The sequence below is a fragment of the Oncorhynchus mykiss genome, chromosome 20, assembly GCF_057628025.1.
Source record: "Oncorhynchus mykiss isolate SJ-2025 chromosome 20, ASM5762802v1, whole genome shotgun sequence".
NCBI classification, from domain to species: Eukaryota; Metazoa; Chordata; class Actinopteri; order Salmoniformes; family Salmonidae; genus Oncorhynchus; species Oncorhynchus mykiss.
The window spans coordinates 39,531,609-39,556,323 of NC_143041.1; the positions used below are offsets into that span (position 1 = coordinate 39,531,609).

Sequence of the window (24,715 nt, forward strand, 5' to 3'; positions counted from 1 at the left end):
TAGAGACCATTCATGATTAAGGATGGTTTAACGGTTGTTATAAGGGAGTTAAGATGGATCACTGCTTGGGAGATTTAAAGTGGAATGCTGCACACTATTTCTGTGATACAAATAATGCTGTGCCCAAGTATGAAATGCAAATTCTTGTGCACAGGGAGATCACAAGACGCCTGTGACTTGGGAAATAATTACTTTGAGTCAGGAAATACATATGGCCACAGCGGTATCCCTGAGGGACTTCATAAACCCTTATTGGACCAGTTGTTTTCTATTTGTAAATGGTTACATTGTTAAGGGAAGCTGTACCAGGGGATTTTATTTTAATGTAATTTCTTTGCCTTTAATCTACAGAGTATCCTATTGCAGCCTTGGAGTGATATTATGTCTACACAGATAATGCTAATCATTCTTATCAAGATTAATGAATAATTAAGTTTACTGCTCTTAAAGTGATGCTACAGAGGATTTGTATAATTTTAGGTAGTAGATTTGAAAGTAGTGCTCACGAGCCAAAACGGGTCCCCGAAAATTGTGCACAATTGTTTGCAATGTCATCCATTTCATATGATACAGTATGTTATGTCCTGTAAAAAAAATAAAAATCCTGCAGATCGTATGATATCTCATGAATTCAAATATGTTACGAATTTATTAGTGCTTAAGATCCCATTCAATCTCTTTAAATGTTCAGCTATTTCGCTATTCTATGACTTGAGCTAATGAGTATGTGCTCAATCAACCCTAATTGAGACATAAATACTCAAAGCTAGCACTGTAGCATATGCCCCGGAGATTCCCACTGTAATCAAAAGCATTCATTACTTTTTTGAGATCAGCATTTGTGTACATTTGCCATTCAGTTTCACATGGGGGAAAGCGGAGAGCATGTTTCCTCACAACTGATGTCACGCTTTGCCTGATCCCTCTTTGATGAATGGCCTCTGAAGATTCCCATGCTGTTAGTTCTCCCCTTCTGTAAACAAAGATGAAAATGCTTAAGCCCTATTGAGAGTATTTAAAGACATCCTCTGGAACTTTGGTGACTACTAAATATTTTTGAAATGTCCTGCCTTGGGCTGGATGTGTCAATGTGTAGTTCATACATGCATAACCTATGAGCAGAATTTCTGTCTTACCTCAATTAACCACGAAATCCCTAATAAAAAAAACAACAGTTTTTCTGGAATCTGATTTCCCTACATTTTACCCCATGTGGGCCAGCCCCCTAGCAATTCGAGTTCAACCAATGTGCTTTAGACCCTCTCACCATTTGAGTGACAGCTAGCAAGATGCACACACAGCAGAGTGAGAAAAAGAGCAATGACGTGGTGCGCATATATGTGATTTTTGGGGACCACTTTTAGCTTGTCAGCGCTACTTTCAGAACTGTTGGTTAAAAAGTATACAAAAGTACCAGACAATCTCTTTAAGCAGGCTGTGTGAGTAAAAGCTCTATTCATGTGAGTCATGTGGTTATTTGTTTGTGAATATGTCCCCGATGCCTCATTATTCATAGAATAGCCTTGTTGTTCCCAATTAACCTAATTGGTTTTTAAAGCCGATATCTATGAGAGCGAGGATCCCATTTCATTTATTACCGTCTTCTAAAATGCCACTTCAAATCACTGACAAAAGGCATTTCCTTAAAAAGCTTTAACTAATTGGATCAAATCAATAGGTCTTTTATTTTAATATCTTGTTTCTGTTAGATTACAAATAAGTTGATCTGCTTGGCCAGCATCTGTAAAATATATTGTACTGAAGATTGGACTTATTATGGGGCGGCAGGTAGCCTAGTGGTTAGAGTGTTGGGCCAGTAACCGAAAGTAACTCCAAGGCTGCAATAGGATACTCTGTAGATTTAAAGGCAAAAAAAATGTTTAATTAAAGCTGACAAGGTAAAAATCTGTTCTGCCCCTGAACATGGCAGTTAACTGTTCCCCGGTAGGCCGTCATTGTAAATAATAATTTGTTCTTAACTGAGTTAAATAAAGGTTAAATAAAAAAATATATAAATTATATACACATGTCCTTTTATCAATAGCCAAGAGTAGTACTTGAATGAAAATGAAATGTGCAAGTGACAATTCCTTTATGGTTTATTTACCTTAAATTTACCTTGACGAATGTTCCAGTTTTTTTATGTTTATCTATTTATTTAATTTTTTTCTCAGCTATTTCGTGTGGAAATCCAGGTACTCCTGCCTACGGGAAGATTGTCTTCAGTGATGGAATAGTGTTTTCAAGCTCCGTGGCATATGCCTGCTGGGAAGGATATGAGACCTCGGGTCTCACCACTCGCCACTGCACCACCAATGGCACCTGGACCGGCTCTGCCCTAGACTGCACAGGTACACTGTGCTGTGCACTGTAGGAGCTCTACAGTGGGATCGTCTAACACTCATCTTGTATTCATTCAACCTAGACCATGAGACATGGACGCAATACACCTAATCTTATATGCTACATGCCATGCTTTGCTTTTGATTATGCTTATATAGTTCTACATGTACAAATGTTTTACCAATTCAACAGTGATCAGCTGTGGAGATCCAGGTCCTGTTGCCAATGGGATTTATGTAGGAAATGAGTTCACCTTCAACAAGACTGTTCAGTACCACTGTAACCCAGGCCACGTCATGGACACTGTCGGTTCATCTGTGCTCCTCTGCACCAAGAACGGGTCTTGGAACCAAACCAAGCCTTACTGTAAAGGTAATTCAACTTTGGTTATGACTCAATAATACTTGTCGTTGGCTTACAAAGAAACAAACATTTCTACTTTCATTTCTTTACTGAGGGCTGAGATGAGAAGCAACCAGAGAAATATAGTACAGATATCACAACACTCCAGAATTTCAAGCACTCGGAGATCAAAGAACTCAAAGTTTTTTGATCTTGTTTGGAGTAGTTTCTCTACCTTTTTTGGCACAGCAAGCACAAATTATTCACTTACACAGACTGAAGGGATGTTATCCATGAAATGTGTAGGATCTGTGCTATCAGATGTCAGACTTGAAACGTGTGGAGAAAACGATGCATCCAGTTAGTGGTGCAATGCAGACAAGCATAGAGCAGGGAAGTCTCCTCCCAAGCAGATTGACAGGCAGAGAGTGAATGTGTGTGTACTTCACATATCATTTCCCACAGTAGCGATTTACCAGACATGTGGTTATAGACCAATTGCAATCCTGTGGGTGAAATTGGTTTAATATGCCAGAAGTTCCTATTTTTACAGAATAGACATCCAATACCACAACATTTGCAATGATTTTTTTTAGAGCTAGAATATGTTATCGTCTCAATGGGAAATAACAGTGCAATGCCCTACATATAATCGAAAACAGATACACAGTCCATATCGGATATGTATTGTGATTAATGGGACTTCTACTTCCCAATTAACTATATTACTTGCCAATAATAAGCATATGAAAACACTTTCTCCTTGTGGGAGACAGAATATGATCATCAAAGAGGATATGAACCGCGATAAATCATCCATTCCTTTCTAGCACATTAAAACATATGTTTTGAGTTAACATGCAGTACTTACTCACTAAAAAATCATTACATCCGTCCTGATGATATTGTTTTGTCCCCACATCAGTGATCATGTGTGGCCGTCCTCCGGCTGTTCACAATGGGAAGGTTGAGGGGTCAGATTTGCAGTGGGGCTCCAGCGTCATCTATAGCTGCTTCGATGGGTACCAGCTATCCAGCCCTGGAATCGTTTCATGTGAGGGGAACGGCACATGGCGAGGGGAAATCCCCCAATGTCTTCGTAAGTTAAAATCAAGTCCTTTTAAGACTGAAAATCTGAGCACTTGATCTAAACTTTAGTGCAATGGCAGTGTCATCAAAGCTTAGCAGTGTTTACCTATTGCTATGTTTGTGTAAAACAATATTTTATAGTAGATGTATTCAACTGACGAAAGCAGTGCCTATCAGTTTAAAGCAAATTAAATGTGCACACCTGGCCTACTTATCCTTCCTATAGCCCTGTTAAAGTAGTGCCGCTGGGGGGTGCATGACCCGGCTAAATCCTCTGTGAAATGCCAGATTTGACAGGTTGGGAAACTGTTGTGACAGATGCAAAAAGAATGTCAACATTTCCTAAATTGATCCCTCAAGTATCCGCAGCTAGGGCTGCCCATAACATGAGCATTACAAGGTACATGGACGGAGTCTGCTGCTGCAGCCTGCAGGCCTTGATCATAAGCTCCTGACACGGTGTCAGAAGTACTGCCAGAATGTTCTGAAATTCCATGCACAGAGTGGGTTGTCATGGAAAGTGGGTTGTCATGGAAAGCCTGCAGGAGAACACACTCTGTAATAGCAACTTCTCATACTGTGGGTCTGAGTGACTTCCCCTGCTAAACTCTTTGTGGAACATTTATGTGGGGCATTTCACAAACATGAAGGACCTATTATGAAAAAGCATCTTGAAACCATTGTATTATCCATTATACAGTAGGGGTTAGCAGGTCTAGTTTAGCTATGGTGCTTTCTGTTTCTCACAACAATATATTTTTTCACCTAATTCCAAGAGCCATGTTATGAATGACTAGCTGGTCAGTAATGCCTATATTAAATGTTGTGATCATCATGCCTATGAAAAATTGTAAATATAGATTCTGAAACCCTCGTAACCTGGGGGATGTGAAGTGTGTGATTTGATTAATGGTCTCTGTGCTTTGTTGCGCCTAGCTGTGCTGTGTGGAGACCCAGGCACCCCAGCAGAGGGTTATGCTGAGGGCAAACAGTTCACCTACAGGTCAGAGGTCACCTTCTACTGTAGGGACCCCAACATCCTGGTCGGATCATCCAGGAGAGTGTGTCAGATGGATGGGACTTGGAGTGGAATACATCCCTCATGTATAGGTGGGTTGTCCTGCCCATTCATACCTTAATAGAACATGACTCAAGTAAAGGGAAAAGTAACCCAGTGAAATTCTTGAGGAAAAATCTAAAAGTATTTGATTTAAAATAAACTTAAGTAGTAAAAGTGTAAATCATTTTCAAATTCCTTATATTAAGCAAACCAGACAGCACCATTTTCTTATTATTTTTTTATTTACGGATAGCCAGAGGCACACTCCAACATTCCAACATCATTTACAAAAGAAGCATATGTGTTTAGTGAGTCTGCCAGATCAGAGTTAGTAGGGATGTCCAGGGATGTTCTGTTAAGTGCATAAATTGAACCATTTTCCTGTCCTGCTAAGCATTCAAAATATAACGAGTACTTTTGGGTGTCAAGGAAAATATATGGAGTAGAAAGTAAAATATTTTCTTAAAAGAATGTAGTGAATAAAAGTGAAAGTAGTCAAACATAAATAAGAAAGTACAAAATTACTTAAGTAGTACTTATTTTTATTTAAAGTACTTTACACCACTCTCTGCTGCCTTAGTTGTGGTGTGGTAGTGTAGTCTGTAGTGGTGTTGTATCATGTAGTTAAGTGTTTGCTTATTTTCTTCAGTGATGATGATTATGTTGTTTAGGCAGTGAGCTAAACATGTATTTTTCTTTAGATCCTGCATATAACACATGCAGAGACCCTGGAACGCCATCTTATGGGATACCAGTCACATCCCAAGGATTTGAGGTAAGGTCCTTACTTCTACCAATGTCAAATTGTGGGTAAACATACTCTACAGTGGCTTGTGAAAGTATTCACCCCCTTGGCATTTTTCCTATTTTGTTGCCTTAAAACCTGTAATTAAAATAGAGTTTTGGGGGGTTTGTATCATTTGATTTACACAACATGCCTACCACTTTGAAGATGCAAAATATTTTTTATTGTGAAACATACAAGAAATAAGACAAAGAAACAGAACTTGAGCGTGCATGACTATTCACCCCCCCCCCCCCCCCCCCCCCAAAAAAAATAAATCAATACTTTGTAGAGCCACCTTTTGCAGCAATTACAGCTGCAAGTCTCTTGGGGTTTGTCTCTATAAGCTTTGCACATCTAGCCACTGGGATTTTTGCCCATTCTTAAAGTCATGCTCCAGCTCCTTCAAGTTGGATGGGTTCCACTGGTGTACAGCAATCTTTAAGTCATACCACAGATTCAAATCAAATCAAAGTGTATTTGTCACGTGCGCCGAATACAACAGGTGTAGTAGACCTTACAGTGAAATGCTTACTTACAGGCTCTAACCAATAGTGCAAATGAGGATTCTCAATTTGATTGAGGTCTGGGCTTTGACTAGGCCATTCCAAGACATTTAAGTGTTCCCCCTTAAACCACTCAAGTGTTGCTTTAGCAGTATGCTTAGGGTCATTGTTCTGCTGAAAGGTGAACCTCTGTCCCAGTCTCAAATCTCTGGAAGACTGAAACAGGTTTCCCTCAAGGATTTCCCTGTATTTAGCTCCATCCATCATTCCTTCAATTCAGTTTCCCAATCTCTGCCGATGGAATAACATCCCCACAGCATGATGCGTTTTCCTTGATGGCCAAAAAGCTACATTTTAGTCTCATCTGACCAGAGTACCTTCTTCCATATGTTTGGGGAGTCTCTCACATGCCTTTTGGCGAACACCAATCGTGTCTGTACATTTTTTTCTTTAAGCAATGGCTTTTTTCTGGCCACTCTTCCATAAAGCCTAGATCTGTGGAGTGTACGGCTTTTAAAAAAAAAAAAAATGTTGTTGTAATGTAGCCTTTATTAGGTAGCCTTTATGTAATGTAGCCTTTATCTAGGTAAGTCAGTTTAAAAACAAATTCTTATTTACAATGACGGCCTAGGAACAGTGGGTTAACTGCCGTGTTCAGGTGCAGAACGACAAATTTTTACCTTGTCAGCTTGGGGATTCGACCTACCAACCTTTCGGTTACTGGCCCAACACTCTAACCACTAGGCTACCTGCCACACCGGCTTAGTGGGCCTATGGACAGATACTCCAATCTCTGCTGTGGAGCTTTGCAGTTCCTTCAGGGTTATCATTGGTCTTTTTGTTGCCTCTCTGATTAATGCCCTCCTTGCGTGGTCTGTGAGTTTTGGTGGGGGGGCCTCTCTTGGCAGATTTGTTGCCATATTCTTTCCATTTTTTTATAATGGATTTAATGGTGCTCCGTGGGATGTTCAAAGTTTCAAATGTTTTTTTAGAACCCAACCATGATCTATACTTCTCCACAACTTTGTCCCTAACTTGTTTGGAGAGCTCCTTGGTCTTCATGGTGCCACTTGCTTGGTGGTGCCCCTTGCTTAGTGGTGTTGCAAACTCTGGGGCCTTTCAGAACACGTGTGTGTGTGTGTGTGTGTGTGTGTGTGTGTGTGTGTGTGTGTGTGTGTGTGTGTGTGTGTGTGCGCTGAGATCATGTGACACTCAGATTGCACACAGGTGGACTTTATTTAACTAATTATGTGACTTCTGAAGGTAATTGGTTGCACCAGATCTTATTTAGGGGCTTCATAGCAAAGGGGGTCAATACATATTCACGCACCACTTTTCCGTTTTTTTTTTTCGTTTTAATTTCACTTCACCAATTTGTGTATATTTTGTGTATATTCATTACATGAAATCCAACTAAAAATCCATTTAAATTACAGGTTGTAATTGGAAAAACGACAAGGGCAATGAATGCTTTTGCAAGGCACTTGTCATTTGTGCTCAGATAATTTGCTAAAATAGTCTTCTGGTCAGTCAAAGCAATTATCTGGTTGTTCTTAGACCATTTATAGTAATGAGTCTTCTTCCGTTTCAGGCTGGAAGCAAAATCTCCTTCAAATGCCGTAAAAACTACCACATACTGGGATCTACGACAAGAACCTGTCTGGAAAATTTAACGTGGAGTGGTGTGCAACCAGAATGTATCGGTAAGTATTTTTTGGAAAGATTTGTTTTTGTGACAAGACATTGTCAAGAAAACAGGGAAAGGTTATTTATTTATCCACCAGGTGTACATTTTCTTAGTGTTGACTTGTTAATGAGTAAAGGTAAAGACACAGGCGGTGTAGAGTGTGGTATGACAGCCAAAGGGAGTAGAGCATTGGTTTAGCACATGTAACCCTTTCATTTACTGCATTACAGATCACTACCCTCCCAATGGCAGTGTCATGTTCTCCATCTCTCTCCTTAATAACTCTGCCCAGGATTATAGGTCTTGAGCTGTATATATGGATTAAAAGAAAGATCACAACGTAGAGCCATTGAGGGACTGTCAAAAGGGAATGGACATTTGAGAAAGGGCAGTATGAGTCATGGAAGTTAAGTAGGGATTGCTGCCCTCAGCAAAGAATAGATAAAGTTTGCCAAGTTTAAGCTGTTCGTATGTGAGTGGTAAATCAGTGGGCGATTTTTGACAGCATACCCACGAAATTCTTCAGGCGTCTCCTCCACATGAAGCGGCTTCACTGTCAGAGGCTTGGGAGTGGGGAGGCTTAAGTTGACGACAGGAAAGTGCGAAGACTGAGTTCATATATTATGTTACAGATGGATAGTATCACTCTGGCCTTGTTTTATATGTTTTCTCCTGATAGGATTGCTTGATCTCTACATAACTCCATGCTACTGGTGTGGGTGTGGGGCTGCTGTATTCTGACTGGTAATCCTGGTCAGTGGTAGAGTGAATTTATTGTGTTTTACCACGTTTTTTTTTCCTTCGTTCTTTCTTTTTTTTGCAGCCCATGCCTGCAGACAGCCCGAGACGCTGTCTAACATTGACGTGAAGGCTATTGATCTACCAACTCTGGGCTATACTTTGATTTATACATGTCAGGACGGATTCTTCCTGGCCGGGGGATCTGAGCACAGGACATGTAAACCTGATGGAAAGTGGTCCGGAAAGCCACCTGTCTGCAAAGGTATACTTATGCACTGGAATGTGGCTATTATTCAAATGTAACTATTTCCTGTGAACCATTCACAACCTGAGGAGAATAAATTGTACTGCAGGCCATATACTTAGATTAGCAGTTAATCTGCTACTTGTATGTGTCAATCATATTTTCCTCCATACATTGTTATTCAACACAGTAGTTAATTTGCTGTGTGCCCTGTGCTAGCTGAGAATATCTAGGTAATTGAGTATACAACATTTCAGCAATCATCAAGTCTGAATCACTCTGGTAAAATGTAGACCAAAAAAAATGTTGTCATTACACGGCTACTAGCAGCAACTGGCAGTGAGTAGGTCACATCCATAAAATGTCATGTAGTCAATTATTTCTTCCGTCTTTCAGTTGGGCCCAAAATAAATGGTAAAAAAGGAGTGGAGTCAGATGTTCAGAAAAACAAGATTGGTGGTATGTTTATCTCCTCTGAGTCATTTTGTTCATGTTCAAATGCATGTCCATTCAATGTAACACGTATTGTGCTAACTGTACGTCTGAGGTTTCTTATAATGATGGCTGTACACACAGGCGATGGATGACGCAAAAGTACCTTATTTTGTTCTGGTCATACAGTATAACATGAGTCTTTCTTTCCTTCAGTTCCTGTAGATGTGTTTTCTTTAAACTTTGGCTGGACCGGGTTCTATGAGTACCTTGGAGCAAGAGAAGTTGCCACTATTACTGTAAATGGATTCAATGAAACAACAAGTAGAGTCAATGTCACACTTCTGGATCAGAGCAGAGTGCAGCTTAAACTTGCTGGTAAATCACAACACACATGTTAACGCTGACATTATTTGATTAGGCAAATATTACAGTTGATGTCAACATTACAACAGTAAACACCAACCGATAACCCAATTTCCTTTGTTTTCAGGAACGTACAAGAAGGAGGAAAACCATTTGCTGCTGAAGGTTTACCAGATGCGTGGTCCAACAGAGCATCATTTCAGTAAATTCAAGAATGACAACTGGGCAATGGATGGCTACGTGAGTCTTTTATTTGAATTAAATGATCAATAAAGGGCCTAATGATGGACTTCCAACCTAATCAGGAAACACAACAATAGTTTGTCTCCGTTACCTACCATATTCTCTCCGCTCAGTTTTCTGCAAATGCTGTACATCTAGTTCATGAGGTGGCAACATCTGCAGACTATGTCATTCATCAATATGCAGCTCTGGCATTAGGTTCTATCTACCATAACCAACACAAGACACTGCAACTTAAAATTGTATGGCCTAATGGCCTAAAATTATTTGAATTCAAATGTGTCTGTTGAAGATATTACTTGACTGTAGCCCTCTTTTGTAAGTTCAAAGAAGATATGTTCTTGTGAACACTATAGCAGTTAGTCACTTCAAAGGCGATAGAGACAGTGATAAGCTGCATGAGGACAAAGGAGGGATATGAGGTGAATGGGTAATAGCGATAGCTGGGTAATGGTTCTGCATTTCAACTACTGTATGCCCTGAAAAATCAGCAAAAGTCAGATTTTCCCCCTCTTTTGTGTTGGTTTAGGTGACCGCAGAGTCTGACAAGAAAACCTTTGTTTACCAGGGTCATATTCAAAGCAAGGACTTTGGGAGATTTGTACTAACAAGAGGAGGTACAATCATTGTATAATCTTAGTAATAAACAAAAACTATATGCACAGTTACCTTTTACTTCCTGATATCATTGCTTTTACACAAGTTACTTTAAGAAGTTTGACAAGAATGGTTGTACTGTTATGTTTCTTTATTAGGTCTCTTTACAACAGACCTGGAGCCATCAAATCCTCCATACTATGGCACCAACAGCAGTTCAGTAGCAGCTGCCATACTAGTGCCATTCTTTGCCCTTATTCTGTCAGGGGTTGCATTTTACCTCTACAAACACAGGTAAGGAGTGCCGGCTATTGGATGTCTTGGTAACCTGCATTGGTGATGTTTGTCCATATATGCTTGGATGTTAAGCATCGTAGTCTCTTATAAGTTATGGGAAACTCCTGTGCCAACGATGAGTGATCCCTAAAAGTTTCAGTTGATAGATCGTTACATAACAAAATCCAATGTTAGATGAGTGCGAAACAAAATGATTACAATACATTTGCATTGGCGTTTTCCAAAGCTAACTGAACAAACAAAATAGATAAAGTATGTGACATTATTGTCAGATAAAATGGAAATTACCCAATATTAAAGTACATGAAAAATTGGCAGGGTACTTTCACAAGACACTGATGACAATGAGAGACCCAAAGACGTAATCAGGGCGGGCGGCAGGTAAGACATAAGAAACTAAATCACTATACGCAACAATTCCTACTTTCACATCGTCATTATCGTCTTATACTTTTTTCATTTAGTGAAAAAATATATCGTTTTTTTATTTGCTGGGCTAAAATGAAAAAGATGTGCTCTTTGATCTCATATTGTCATCTCTCTGTCAGCATATTTCAACCAACTGAATGTTGTTCTTATTTGTTTTTTTGTGATCATTTGCCTATAAGCTATCATGAGAATCCATTTGTTTTTGACTGTTATATTTACTGGAGGGGAGTTTGGAAGTATTGTGTTTTAACATTAATACAGAATCACGCTTAGAAAGTATCTTCATATTCACATAGATAAAGAAAATGTATACTTTTATTAACGTTTCAGTCATTTTGTATGCCAAATGCTACAAACCCATAAATGTCAGATTTTAAATACTGTCTTTTGACAATGTTATAATAGCATCATCTAGGATCAGTCTGTTTTGATAGTTACAATATTTCTTTCTTTCTGTATAGAATTTAGCATTTTCGTATTATACATGTTTAGCCACAAGGCTTTATTACTTCTTACATATCTTAATTTGATCACCCTTTTGCAGGATAACTTCCTGCAATGCAGGAACATTTTAACGGATAGTGTATTTGGGGTTTAAAAAGGCTTCTGTAGTTTGAAATGTCCACTGTGAAATTTCAGACCTGATTTTCCCTTACAGAAAAAGTATCAACCCCTACAAAAAATGTAAATAAGTTGTAATCCACATAGTTGCTCCAGGATTATTTTCCTTCTGTAGCAAACTGGCTCAAATTAAGATCTGTAACATCTGTACTCTGTCATTCATACTCCCACAGAGACTTTGCAAGGCTTTGGAAACGTGTTTTTGAATATGCAGAGGTATTGTCCACACATGCAGATAGATCCTGCTTTAACAATGCCTTGATGTAGGATTAGGTAATGGACTTTATATATCCACACAATGTTTAAATAGAAGACACTAAACCCTCCAGGTAGTCACTAAACCTGCATTTGTCTGACTTAGTAAGATTTGTAAGGTAATGGAGGGACCATTACGTTTACTGCACTGTTGGAGCTAGGAACATAAGCATTTTATTACACTCGTGATAACATATGTGTATGCGACCAATACAATTTGATTTGATTTGAAGTAAAGGCTTACAAAATGCTCCTGGGTGGAATCAAGGTCTTTACATTGATCTTATATTTTACTTCAAATCAGCTCAGTGGGCTTTGAGTAGGACGCCCTAGTCTCCTCTTTCAAGTAAAAAGAGGTAACATGGTGTACCATGGTAAATGTGTATTCTGGATCAAATGAGGGCTGAAACATATTTTCCTTAGCTATGGGTTTTATGTATTCTTATTTGGTATATTTGAAAATGCAATAACAATATGTACAGACATTCCTCAAGTGGGAAAGAGTTTCTGCTTCATCATTGCACTTTTTGCTATACCTTAACATCCCTTCATGAAACAAAGTCACAATTGTCTGAAAAGTTTTTAAAAAACAGTCATAGCTAGTAGAGTTATTAAAATAACGTAAATGTGCTAATACGTTTTATTTGCTTACTTTTCAGAACAAGACCAAAAGTTCAATACAATGGCTATACCGGTCATGAAAACACCAATGGACAAGCGTCGTTTGAAAACCCTATGTATGACACAAACATGAAACCCACGGAGGCGAAAGCTGTGAGGTTTGATACAACTCTGAACACAGTCTGCACAGTAGTATAGCCCTCTTATCACCGACATTGGACTGGCTTTTACAGCCATACCTCTTGTGGTAAGCAGTATCTTATTTTTCGACAGATGCCAATATTTCTTTGAACTCATCACGTTATAACCTCTCTGTGGAGAAGATAAAATACACCATTTAAAATCAATGACAGTTTTATATGGACTTGCCACCACAAAATAAAATGACAACTATTGGTGTTCTATGGAGCAGAGATCATGTTTGTGGCCAGGAAAATAAAGCAGAGACGATTATCTCTAGGATCAAGGAGTTCTGCCTTTTATGGCTCTTTGCAGGATGAAAGTTGTTTTCATTCTCCGGTTTTCTTTTTTTCTGTCTTTTTTCCCCCCCAAAGGCCCTCCTTGGGGAAATACTAAAGTGTCTTGAAAAGCCACATAATTGTTGATAAAAAGTGTTTTCTTCAGTGAAGATGTACCACAAAGGAGGAAGCAACTTTGAACGTGTTGCCAGACTTCCCCAATAAAGGGAACATATGCTATAAACTACAACTGTCTCGCAGGAGAACATGGCTATCTAATCTAGGAACTCGCTCAGCTGTTGTGTTGAAAAACTTTATCGCACAAATTTTGCACTAGTGTGTTATGAATGGGTATGAAATGAGGCAAAAGAGGCATTTTCAAACTAACTGAAAAATGACGTACAGGGTTTTGACCATTTGTAGATAAGCATACAGTATATTTCCATATCCACTGGGAGCATAATGTCATGCTACTGTTTATCAATAGAGATGCTTATTTTATTTTCAATATTAGTTTTGCAAATAAATGTGTGGAACACCCTCCTTACTTTTTTAAAATGGTTATATAAATGATTTTTAACTCTGGAGTCACAAATACCATGCAGCTTATCTAGAAACATTTAAATCCACAAATATCAATTAAGGAGCAACTGGTGTACATGCAATCGTGAATGATATTTAATTTTATTCACAGATCAATATTACCGAAGAGCAAACTGATCTGGCTCATCTACTCTGAAAAAACAGCAATGCTCAATATTGTTGTATACTGTAAATTGCATCAAATACTTACAGTATGTATCATACATGTTAGTCATGAATGTTTGTTTGTATTGTCGATCATCAGGTTGCTGTTTATATTGTAGTTTATTTCACATTACCCCAGGCATTGAACATTGTCAACATTCGGAACACTAGACAACAGTTGGCAGTCCTATCTTGTGGTCTTGCTGCAAATTTGCTTACGTTTCAAATATACCTCTTGCGCAGAAGGACGTCATTTTTCTACTCTACAGTACTGGAACTAATAAAATGTTTATTTTTCATAAATGCTGCCCTTGCTTTAAATCACAGTTTTAATGCAGAAGTGTATTTTTGTTTAAATGTGCCATACGAATATGCCATGTTTAACTCAACTCAACTGTTTGACACACAACCTTGTTTTGGTAGGCCTGCTTAAGGCAAGGTGGGGAATCAAGTTGGATAGCAATCGTTCTTTAGCAGTGGCATGAGCTGGTCGTTTAGAAGCTAGTCTTAATAATCTGTTTTTCTCCCTTTATGATATGTCCCTCCTATCCTTAAGGGTATTGAGTCAATGATGATGAATTGAACACAGACTACTTACTTACACTCCAGGAAACACTGCCTTATTCAATTCAAAAGCTGTCACAGTTACAAATGACCTATTACAACGCTAAGGCTACTTGAATGCATACAGTACACTGTGATTCCAAAGTCATAGATTAGCTTGTTGTTTTTCCTAATAATTTTGGTTGTGCATGTATTCACAAATAATGTTCAAAACTTACAGTAGATGAACTATCTTCGCTTGGCTTTTCGAAATCTGTTATCATATGCACTTGCTTAGAGATCAATGCACCAGTGACAAAATGTGTATTATAATCTTGTGAGATATCAGATTCCATTTCATATCTGTTGTATTTGTGGCCATAGTAGCACAACTAAAATTCCCCTGAGTAAGATGCATTTTATGTGTGAAGTATGTTTGGAAAATCAGAAGCATTTTAATTTCCATAATTTTTCTACAAACGATTTAACTTTTTCCATTTCAAATTAAACCTAGTGTTCATTACACACCTACGCACTATACGGCAGTGGTTTCAATAAATAGGTTTAAGACCGAAAGTAATCAAATCATCCCCTTTCTTTGTAAACATTTTGATGTAAGACCCACTGCTTTTAATCCACATTTTGCCTTCCTTTGGGCTTGCTGCAATAACGTTTTTCTTTCGCCATCTTTAAAATGGTTTCCCAACTAAAGAGGTGTATAACTGCATTCAATTTAATATCATTCCATTTTACAACATCGGGATATCACGTGCTGCTGACTTGAAGTAGGTGCAAAAGAAAATGTTTTTGTACAGAAATATATTTTTTATGAAGAATTTGTAAAATTATTAAATATGCTGTACTTTTTTGATTAATGTAGGTACAAAACTTGTTAAAATAAATGTTTTTACTATACAAAATGTACATTTATCGTCTATCTGAGTATGAATATCAAATGTATATTATCTATTGTTTCAACTTTTCTTGCAAATGTCGATATATACAAGCTGTTATTTTAAAACATTGCTTGTATATGTGTGTTTATGTGAAAGAAAACAAACCTTAGAAAAATGGATCTATGACACATGTTCTATGACATATTTTGAAAACATGATTTCAGATTAAACTTTTTAATATAATTATGGTCATATCTATGTGGAATTGTTTTCTTTTCCATTCGCGTCATGATATATTTTACAAGGCTATACAACAACAAAAAAACAACATCTGAATGTTTGCTGCACCTTTAAAGGCAATGTTCCTGCCTTGGCAGAGACCGTATTCACAGTAAACACTGCGTGTGTCGGCTCAAAGGGACAGATTGAATCCTGGCCTTACTCTAGTCTAACTCTATGAAAAATAGATTTACAATCATGACGATAATAAGATATAGATATATACACAGTGTAAAGTACTTAAGTAAAAATACTTGAAAGTACTACTTAAGTAATTTTTTTTGTGGTATCTGTACTTTACTATTTATATTTTTGACAACTTTTACTTTTACTTCACTACATTCCTAAACAAAAGTATGTACCTTTTTACTTCATACATTTTCCCTGACACCCAAAAGTACTTGTTATTTTGAATGCTTAGCAGCACAGGAAAATGGTCTAATTCATACACTTATCAAGAGAACTTCCCTGGTCTTCCCTACTGCCTCTTATCTGGCAGAGTCACTTAGCACATGCTTTGTTTGTAAATTATATCTGAGTGTTGGAGCGTGCCCCTGGCTATCCATAAATAAATAAAAAAACAAGAAAATGGTGCCGTCTGGTTTGCTTAATATAAGCACTTTGAAATTATTTGTACTTTTACTTTTGAATCTTAAGTATATTTTAACTATTACATTTACTTTTGATACTTAAGTATTTTTAAAACCAAATATTTTTAGACTTTTACTCAAGTAGGATTTTACTGGGGGAGTTTCACTTTTACTTGAGTCATTTTCTATTAAGGTATCTTAACTTTCACTCAAGTATGACAGTTCGGTACCACTGTATATACATTCTGAAATGTAATATGATAGAATGAACACTGTTATTTATGCTATAACAGCTGTGTTTTAAAATATCTGGCTGCATGACAATGTTACTAAGCTAGAATACAGCATGTTCTTGATCCAGAACCCTTGAAGATGCCCTTCACTGTCATAGCTGACCAATACAGATGCCTCAAGGTAAGCAACTGTTATAGTATCTCTTTATCCAGTCAAAGCTATAGTAACCCACATTTCATAATTTGGGATTTTCTTCCCTTTTAAAGTGTTTGTTTTGTGACCTGTGAGACCTCTAAACCATGGAGACTTGATTACCTCAGAAGCAATTTCCCTCAAGCAGAAATGTATTTTTAAAAGGCCCTGAGCTTGGCTGATTATCATTCCACTTCGACATATAGATAAGACTGTAGTTATCATTTTATAAGTGTATTATCAACCATTTGCTGACATGTGCTTTCTTGCATTGCCTGGAAATGTGCTGGCCATCTCTTTGCTCTAATATATCGATTTCATGCCCCCTTTGCTATGCCAGGCATCATGGTTTCTGATGGGATTACATTGATTCCTTTTGTTTCCCTAAGATAAGTCTTAAAGGGAAACAGTAGGCTTTGGGCTTCCCCTTTAATCACTTAAAGATTGAAAAAGCAGTGTTAAATCAGTAGATTGTCATCCATTCCTGTGTGCTGCAGTCCAGACAAATTAATCAGTATGGGCCCTTGTGCACCAACATAACCATCCCTTTGTTAGATTGCAAAAATATCATAAAACCACACACCCAAATAATAAAGGTATTCTGAAACTGAAATGCAAGAATGGTATTAAAAAGAAAAATAATGGAAATCTGTCCTGGTAGCACTGCTGTAGACATCTAGTATTCACTTATTTTATTTAAAAAACTGTTTTTCCCTTTTTGTTCATGGGATTAAAATAAACTTTGCCTTAAACGTACAGGATTGGAAGAAACATAACGAAAAACAGATTTAAGCAGAAAGGGAGTCATCACTCAGCTCAATATTTAATGGCAAGCAACACATTTGTTCTCTGTGTGTCTCCCATGCTGGCATGGGCTCATTGAAAGAATGAGAAAAATCCATAATCCATGGCGCATGTTCAATTTATCTTGCTTAGTTCCCCGTTTGCTGTTCAGAGGCCCAATCCAATGTCTTCCCAACCAGAAACCATGGATTACAGGCAACGGCAGCACTGAGCTAAAAGCTAGAGCTGCCGCTTTCAAGGAGCGGGACACTAATCCGGACGCTTCTAAGAAATCCCAGCTATGACCTCCGACAAGCCATCAAACAGTCAACACATCAATATAGGACTAAGATCAAATCCTACTACGCCAGCTCTGACTCTTGTCGGATTTGGCAAAGCTTGCAACTATCACCGATTACAAAGGGAAACCCAGCCGCAAACTGCCCAGTGATGCAAGCCTACCAGATTAGCTATATTCCTTCTATGATCGCTTTGAGGCAAGCAACACTGAACCATGTATGAGAGCACCAGCTGTTTCGGATGACGGTGTGATCTCGCTCTCCGTAGCCGATGTGAGTAAGACCTGTAAAACAGGTTAAATTCACAAGGCCGTGGGGCCAGCCGGATTACCAGGACACGTACTCAGAGCATGTGCTTTATCAGCGAAGTGTCTTCACTGACATTTTTAACCTCTCCCTCTCCCCAGTCTGTAATACCTACATCTTTTAAGCAGACCACTATAGTCCCTGTGCTCAAGAACGCCAAAGGTAACCTGTCTAATTGACTATCGCCTCGTAGCACTGAAATCTATAGCCATGAAATGTTTTGAAAGGCTGATCATGGCACAGATCAACACCATCATCCCAGACACCCTGGACATACTCCAATTCGCATACTGCCCCAACAGATCCACAGAGGGCGGAATCTCTATTGCACTTCACACTGCCCTCTCGGACCTGGACAAGAAGAACACCTACGTAAGAACGCGGTTCATTGACTATAGTGCAGCGTTCAACATCATAGTGCCTTCCAAGCTCATCACTAAGCTCAGGACCCTGGGACTGAACACCTCTCTTTCCAACTGGATCCTGGACTTCTTGACGGACCGTCCACACATAGTGACATCTGCCAAGCTGACCGTCAACACGGGGGTCCCTCGGTTGCGTGCTCAGTCCCCTCCTGTACTCCCTGTTCACCCATCACTAAGTTGTAAAGAAGAACCAACAACACCTCTTCCCCCTCAGAGAAGAGGGCACTCAAAGTTCTACAGCTGCAACATTGAGAGAATCTTGACTGGTTGCATCACCGCTTGGTATTGCAACTGCAGGACAACGCCGACCGGGGGACGACCCCAAGGACGAGGAGCGTGTCGAACGGGTGGCGAAGGTAGAAATCACGGATGATGATGTTGGGGTCCAGAATGTCCTCCAACAGAACCCAACACCGCTCCTCTGGGCCATACCCCTCCCAGTCCACCAGATACTGGATCACAACGTTGGGAGTCCAGTAGGGATCTGATAGCGTGAGCCTGAGACTGGAGACATGAATAGAGGGTGAGATATTGTAGTGACTGGGTAATTATAACCTGTATGTCACCTCATTGACCCTCCGGAGAACCTTGAACAGCCCCACAAACCGGGGGCTCAGTTTCTTGCAGGGTAGGCGAAGTGGGAGGTTCCTGGTAGAGAGCCAGATGCGATCCCCAGGATGGAACAATGGGGTCTCACTGCGGTGACGGTCTGCCTGCTCCTTCTGACGATGGACGGTGCACTGGTGTCTCACGTGAGCATTGTTCCACACCTCCTCCATGCACCAGAACCACTCATCTACTTCAGCACCCGGGGTCCATGGGGCCAGGCCCGGCTGGAAACCCTAAACACACTGGAAGGGGGTCAACCCAGTGCAGGAGTGACATAGAGAGTTATGTGCGTGCTCTGCCCAATGAAGGAAACGTGCCCACTCACCCTGCCGGTCCTGACAGTGACCTGGAAAGCAGTGGGAAGACCAGGAAGAAGGATTAAACGACATGACTTGGAGAATCTATCCACTACCACCAGAATGGTGGTAAAACCATCAAAAGGGGGAAGATCAGTAACAAAGTCAATGGATAGTTGGGACCAAGGTCACTGGGGCACGGGAAGTGGCAGAAGCTTCCCTGCTGGGGCGTTCCGGGGGACTTGGTTTGAGTAGCATCCTGCACCAAGGTAGGCCACCAGTATTTCTCAGTGATGGAATGAAGGGTACGAGAAATACCTGGATGTCCAGCGATGACAGCTGTGTGCCCAGGTCAGCAGTCGATCCCTTATCCCTGTGGGAATGTAGATGCGCGCGGGTGGACAATTCCGGGGTGCGGGCTCCCTCTCTAGAGCCTGGCGGATGTCCAGATCTACATCCTTAACCACTGGACCCACAACTCAGGAGGATGGGATTATGGGTGCCCTCTGGACAGGAGCCTCTCCCGAATCGTAGATACGAGACATGGTATCGGCCTTGATGTTCTTAGAACCTGGGTGATAGGATGACGAATGGTTCCTTGGCACCCTCCAGCCAGTGTCTCCACTCCTCTAATGCCAACTTCACCGCCAAGAGCTCCCGATCGCCAACGTCATAATTCCTCTATGCAGGGGACAGTTTCTTGGAGAAGAAAGCACAAGGATACAATTTTACTGGGTCCCACCGTCTTTGTGCAAAAACTTCTCCACACCCACCTCTGATGCGTGTACTTCAACCACAAAAGGTAGCGTGGAATTTGGGTGGTTTAGCAAGGGACAAGGTGAAACGCCCCTTGAGGAGACGAAAGGCCTTGTCGGCTGCTGGAGACCAAACCAACCTGTGAGAGGGGATACGACGGCACTGAAGTTCCTGATGAAGCGGCGGAAAAAGTTGACAAACCCCAAAAACCGTTGTAACCCCTTGATGGTGGTTGGGACTGGCCATGATCTTACCGGATTCTTCTTCACCTTGACGAACAGGTGGTTAGCCAACAGGCGTTCCAGGACTGCCCGAACGTGAGTGATCCTGGTCGAGAAGATCAGGATGTCATCGATGTACACAATCACCTGACGCTCAAGCATGTCCCTGAACATCTCATTGACAAATGCCTGGAAAACTGACGGAGCATTGGCTAAGCCAAAGGGCATAACCAAGAACTTGTAGTGACCAGACATCGTGCTGAATGACGTCTTCCACTCATCCCCCTCCCGGATGCAAATTAGATTGTAGGCACTCCAGAGATCCAGTTTGGTGAAGAACCAGGCACTGCAGAGCTGCTCGATGGCTGACGACACCAGCAGGAGAGGGTACCGATACTCTTGGTGATGTCATTGAGTCCACTGTAATCCTCCCGCAGGACTCTCAACTGACGTGGAACCACAGGGGGCAGGAAAGCAGGTCTCCCGGCATTCAGGTGACCAGTCGGTGATTCTCATCCTCTACCATGAGATGGTAGGGCTATGGCACTGAAGCCAAGGTAGGCCGAGGATGATCTGGTGCACTGGTGATAAAAAAGGGGATGTTTTCCTGGTGATTGTGAGTGATGGTGAGTGGTTGGGTGATGTGTATCATGGTTCCGGATCCTAGAGGCCGACAGTCGAGACCTTGAACCGGAAAAGGAGAGGAGAGCGGGTAGGTAGTAATATTTACAGTGCCTTGCGAAAGTATTTGGCCCCCTTGAACTTTGCGACCTTTTGCCACATTTCAGGCTTCAAACATAAAGATATAAAACTGTATTTTTTTGTGAAGAATCAACAACAAGTGGGACACAGTCATGAAGTGGAACAACATTTATTGGATATTTCAAACTTTTTTAACAAATCAAAAACTGAAAAATTGGGCGTGCAAAATTATTCAGCCCTCTTAAGTTAATACTTTGTAGCGCCACCTTTTGCTGCGATTACAGCTGTAAGTCGCTTGGGGTATGTCTCTATCAGTTTTGCACATCGAGAGACTGAATTTTTGTCCCAATCCTCCTTGCAAAACAGCTCGAGCTCAGTGAGGTTGGTTGGAGAGCATTTGTGAACAGCAGTTTTCAGTTCTTTCCACAGATTCTCGATTGGATTCAGGTCTGGACTTTGACTTGGCCATTCTAACACCTGGATATGTTTATTTTTGAACCATTCCATTGTAGATTTTGCTTTATGTTTTGGATCATTGTCTTGTTGGAAGACAAATCTCCGTCCCAGTCTCAGGTCTTTTGCAGACTCCATCAGGTTTTCTTCCAGAATGGTCCTGTATTTGGCTCCATCCATCTTGCCATCAATTTTAACCATCTTCCCTGTCCCTGCTAAAGAAAAGCAGGCCCAAACCATGATGCTGCCACCACCATGTTTGACAGTGGGGATGGTGTGTTCAGGGTGATGAGCTGTGTTGCTTTTACGCCAAACATAACGTTTTGCATTGTTGCCAAAAAGTTCAATTTTGGTTTCATCTGACCAGAGCACCTTCTTCCACATGTTTGGTGTGTCTCCCAGGTGGCTTGTGGCAAACTTTAAACGACACTTTTTATGGATATCTTTAAGAAATGGCTTTCTTCTTGCCACTCTTCCATAAAGGCCAGATTTGTGCAATATATGACTGATTGTTGTCCTATGAACAGAGTCTCCCACCTCAGCTGTAGATCTCTGCAGTTCATCCAGAGTGATCATGGGCCTCTTGGCTGCATCTCTGATCAGTCTTCTCCTTGTATGAGCTGAAAGTTTAGAGGGACGGCCAGGTCTTGGTAGATTTGCAGTGGTCTGATACTCCTTCCATTTCAATATTATCGCTTGCACAGTGCTCCTTGGGATGTTTAAAGCTTTTTGTATCCAAATCCAGCTTTAAACTTCTTCACAACAGTATCTCGGACCTGCCTGGTGTGTTCCTTGTTCTTCATGATGCTCTCTGCGCTTTTAACGGACCTCTGAGACTATCACAGTGCAGGTGCATTCATACGGAGACTTGATTACACACAGGTGGATTGTATTTATCATCATTAGTCATTTAGGTCAACATTGGATCATTCAGAGATCCTCACTGAACTTCTGGAGAGAGTTTGCTGCACTGAAAGTAAAGGGGCTGAATAATTTTGCACGCCCAATTTTTCAGTTTTTGATTTGTTAAAAAAGTTTGAAATATCCAATAAATGTCGTTCCACTTCATGATTGTGTCCCACTTGTTGTTGATTCTTCACAAAAAAATACAGTTTTATATCTTTATGTTTGAAGCCTGAAATGTGGCAAAAGGTTGCAAAGTTCAAGGGGGGCGAAAACTTTCGCAAGGCACTGTAGAGAGGAGGCAAGGGTCTGATCCATTCCGCGGCGCCGGAATCCACTAAAGCTGTAGACACAGGGCTTGAGGGACAGTCAGCCAGAGTGATGGGTACTAAAAAGAGTCTAACAGGAAAAGCAGTAGATGGATTACTCACTCCTGGTCCAGGGGATGTAACATCACGTGACCGTCCCTCTGCTCTAGTGGATCCCGGATTCTGAAGTAACGGACACGGCTGGCGCTTGTGCCCTCCCTGGCCACAGTACAGACAGAGTCCCAGCTGCATCCGTCTGCGTCGTTCCGCCGAGGGAAGGCGTGTGACCTCTACCTCCGTTGATTCAGGCTCTGATCCCGAACACTCGCCGAAGGAGGGAGAGAAGCGATGTAGATGCCGTCGCTCCCAGAGGAGGTTATCCAGACGGATGGCCATCGCAATGAGTGGATCCTGGGTGAGGTTGTCATCTCGGCAGGCCAGTTCCGTCTGGACCTCCTCGCGCAGACCTCTTCTAAACGTATAACGTGCTGAGCGCCAGCTCATTCCATCCACTGGAAGCTGCTACTGTCCGGAAGGTAAGAGCATACTCAGCAGCTGTCTGATTCCCCTGCTGAAGCAGATGCTCATCTCCCTCTCTGCCCTCCACGGGATGATCGAAAATGCTTTTAAACCAAGCCATGAACCCCTCATAAGACTCAAGCCCCTCCTCTCCTCTATCCCAGGCGGCCATAGCCCATTCCAATGCCGCCGAGTCAGCAGAGAAATAACCGTGGCAACCTTAGACCTCTCGGTGGTGGGACATAACGCACAGCAAGCTGTACCAATACACCACGTTTGGAACCAACAGTACCCTGAAATCTTCTACCCCCAAGCCATTAGACTGCTTAATACTGTAGGTAGTCCGGGTAGCTTTTAGTTAAATATTTAACTATCTGCATTGACTCTTTTTGTTACTGTTTATTATCTATCCTGTTGCCTAGTCACTTTACCCCTACCTATATGTACATATCTACCTCAATTACCTCGTACCCCTGCACATAGACTCGGTACTGGTACTCTGTGTATATAGCCAAGTTATCACTGACTCTGTACTGGTACCCTGTGTATATAGCCAAGTTATCATTGACTCTGTACTGGTACCCTGTGTATATAGCCAAGTTATTATTGACTCTGTACTGGTACCCTGTGTATATAGCCAAGTTATCATTGACTCTGTACTGGTACCCTGTGTGTATAGCCAAGTTATCATTGACTCTGTTCTGGTACCCTGTGTATAGCCAAGTTATCATTACTCATTGTGTATTTATTCCTTGTGGTATTATTGTTCTATTATTTCTCTCTTTTTTTTCTCTGCATTGTTGGGAAGGGCCTGTACGTAAGCATTTCACTGTTAGTATACACCTGTTGTTTACAAAGCATGTGACAAATGCTATTTTATTTGTCCCTTCAGCCCTGTCATTAGCTGTGGTCAAGGGCCTCACCTTTGGACATCATTAGACTTAAACACTAAACACTAATTTAAATATAATTATGTGCAAGCAGAACATGCCCTGTGAGTTGCATCAGTCATTTTTACACCAGTAATCATTAGAATTTATTCAGGCTTTATTTATTTTGTGATTAACACAGTGACACCATGGCTCACCTCTGGCAACAAGGCAGCAAATAATAAGGCCGTACTGTTAGCCTGGATTATAGTTGATAGGCAGGTTTGCCACTGCAGTTTGCAGATAAGACCATAAGAAAAGTAATCTATAAGAGATTCTGAGGTGGGGGATCATTTCAAAATCCATTACAAACATGCCTTTTAAATCTTGAGTCTCTCTCTGTGTGTGTCTGTCTCTCTCTCACACACAAACACATACACTCTTAGAATTCAAGCATCTTCACAAGAACATTGCTGGTTATGAAAGAATAGAGAGACCTCAAGTGTGGATGGCTCCAAGCAACCACAGCTCCAAAAATAGTAATAGCAGCATTTGAAGACACATTTCACAGTTAACCTTTAATGGGGCACCAAATCACTGCTCCAGTCAGCAAGAATGACTCATGTTCAGTCCATCTGTGCAACACCAACCTTTTTAGATATGTTTTCCT

At 40.7% G+C, this 24,715-nt stretch overlaps 1 protein-coding gene across 1 annotated transcript in view; it reads left to right on the forward strand.

The window, feature by feature from the left end:
- The window catches only part of LOC110499391 (CUB and sushi domain-containing protein 1), a 404,263-nt gene extending 388,938 nt beyond the window's left edge, over positions 1-15,325 (forward strand). Inside the window, exons 58-71 of the mRNA XM_090213058.1 lie at positions 2,175-2,351; positions 2,536-2,715; positions 3,611-3,784; positions 4,711-4,884; positions 5,536-5,609; positions 7,716-7,827; positions 8,635-8,814; positions 9,193-9,255; positions 9,445-9,606; positions 9,722-9,834; positions 10,367-10,454; positions 10,593-10,728; positions 11,050-11,112; positions 12,696-15,325. Coding sequence (XP_090069184.1) covers positions 2,175-2,351; positions 2,536-2,715; positions 3,611-3,784; positions 4,711-4,884; positions 5,536-5,609; positions 7,716-7,827; positions 8,635-8,814; positions 9,193-9,255; positions 9,445-9,606; positions 9,722-9,834; positions 10,367-10,454; positions 10,593-10,728; positions 11,050-11,112; positions 12,696-12,855 — 1,856 coding nt within the window. The 3' untranslated portion in view covers positions 12,856-15,325. The remainder of the gene's footprint in view (positions 1-2,174; positions 2,352-2,535; positions 2,716-3,610; positions 3,785-4,710; positions 4,885-5,535; positions 5,610-7,715; positions 7,828-8,634; positions 8,815-9,192; positions 9,256-9,444; positions 9,607-9,721; positions 9,835-10,366; positions 10,455-10,592; positions 10,729-11,049; positions 11,113-12,695) is intronic.
- Positions 15,326-24,715: the final 9,390 nt, after the last annotated feature.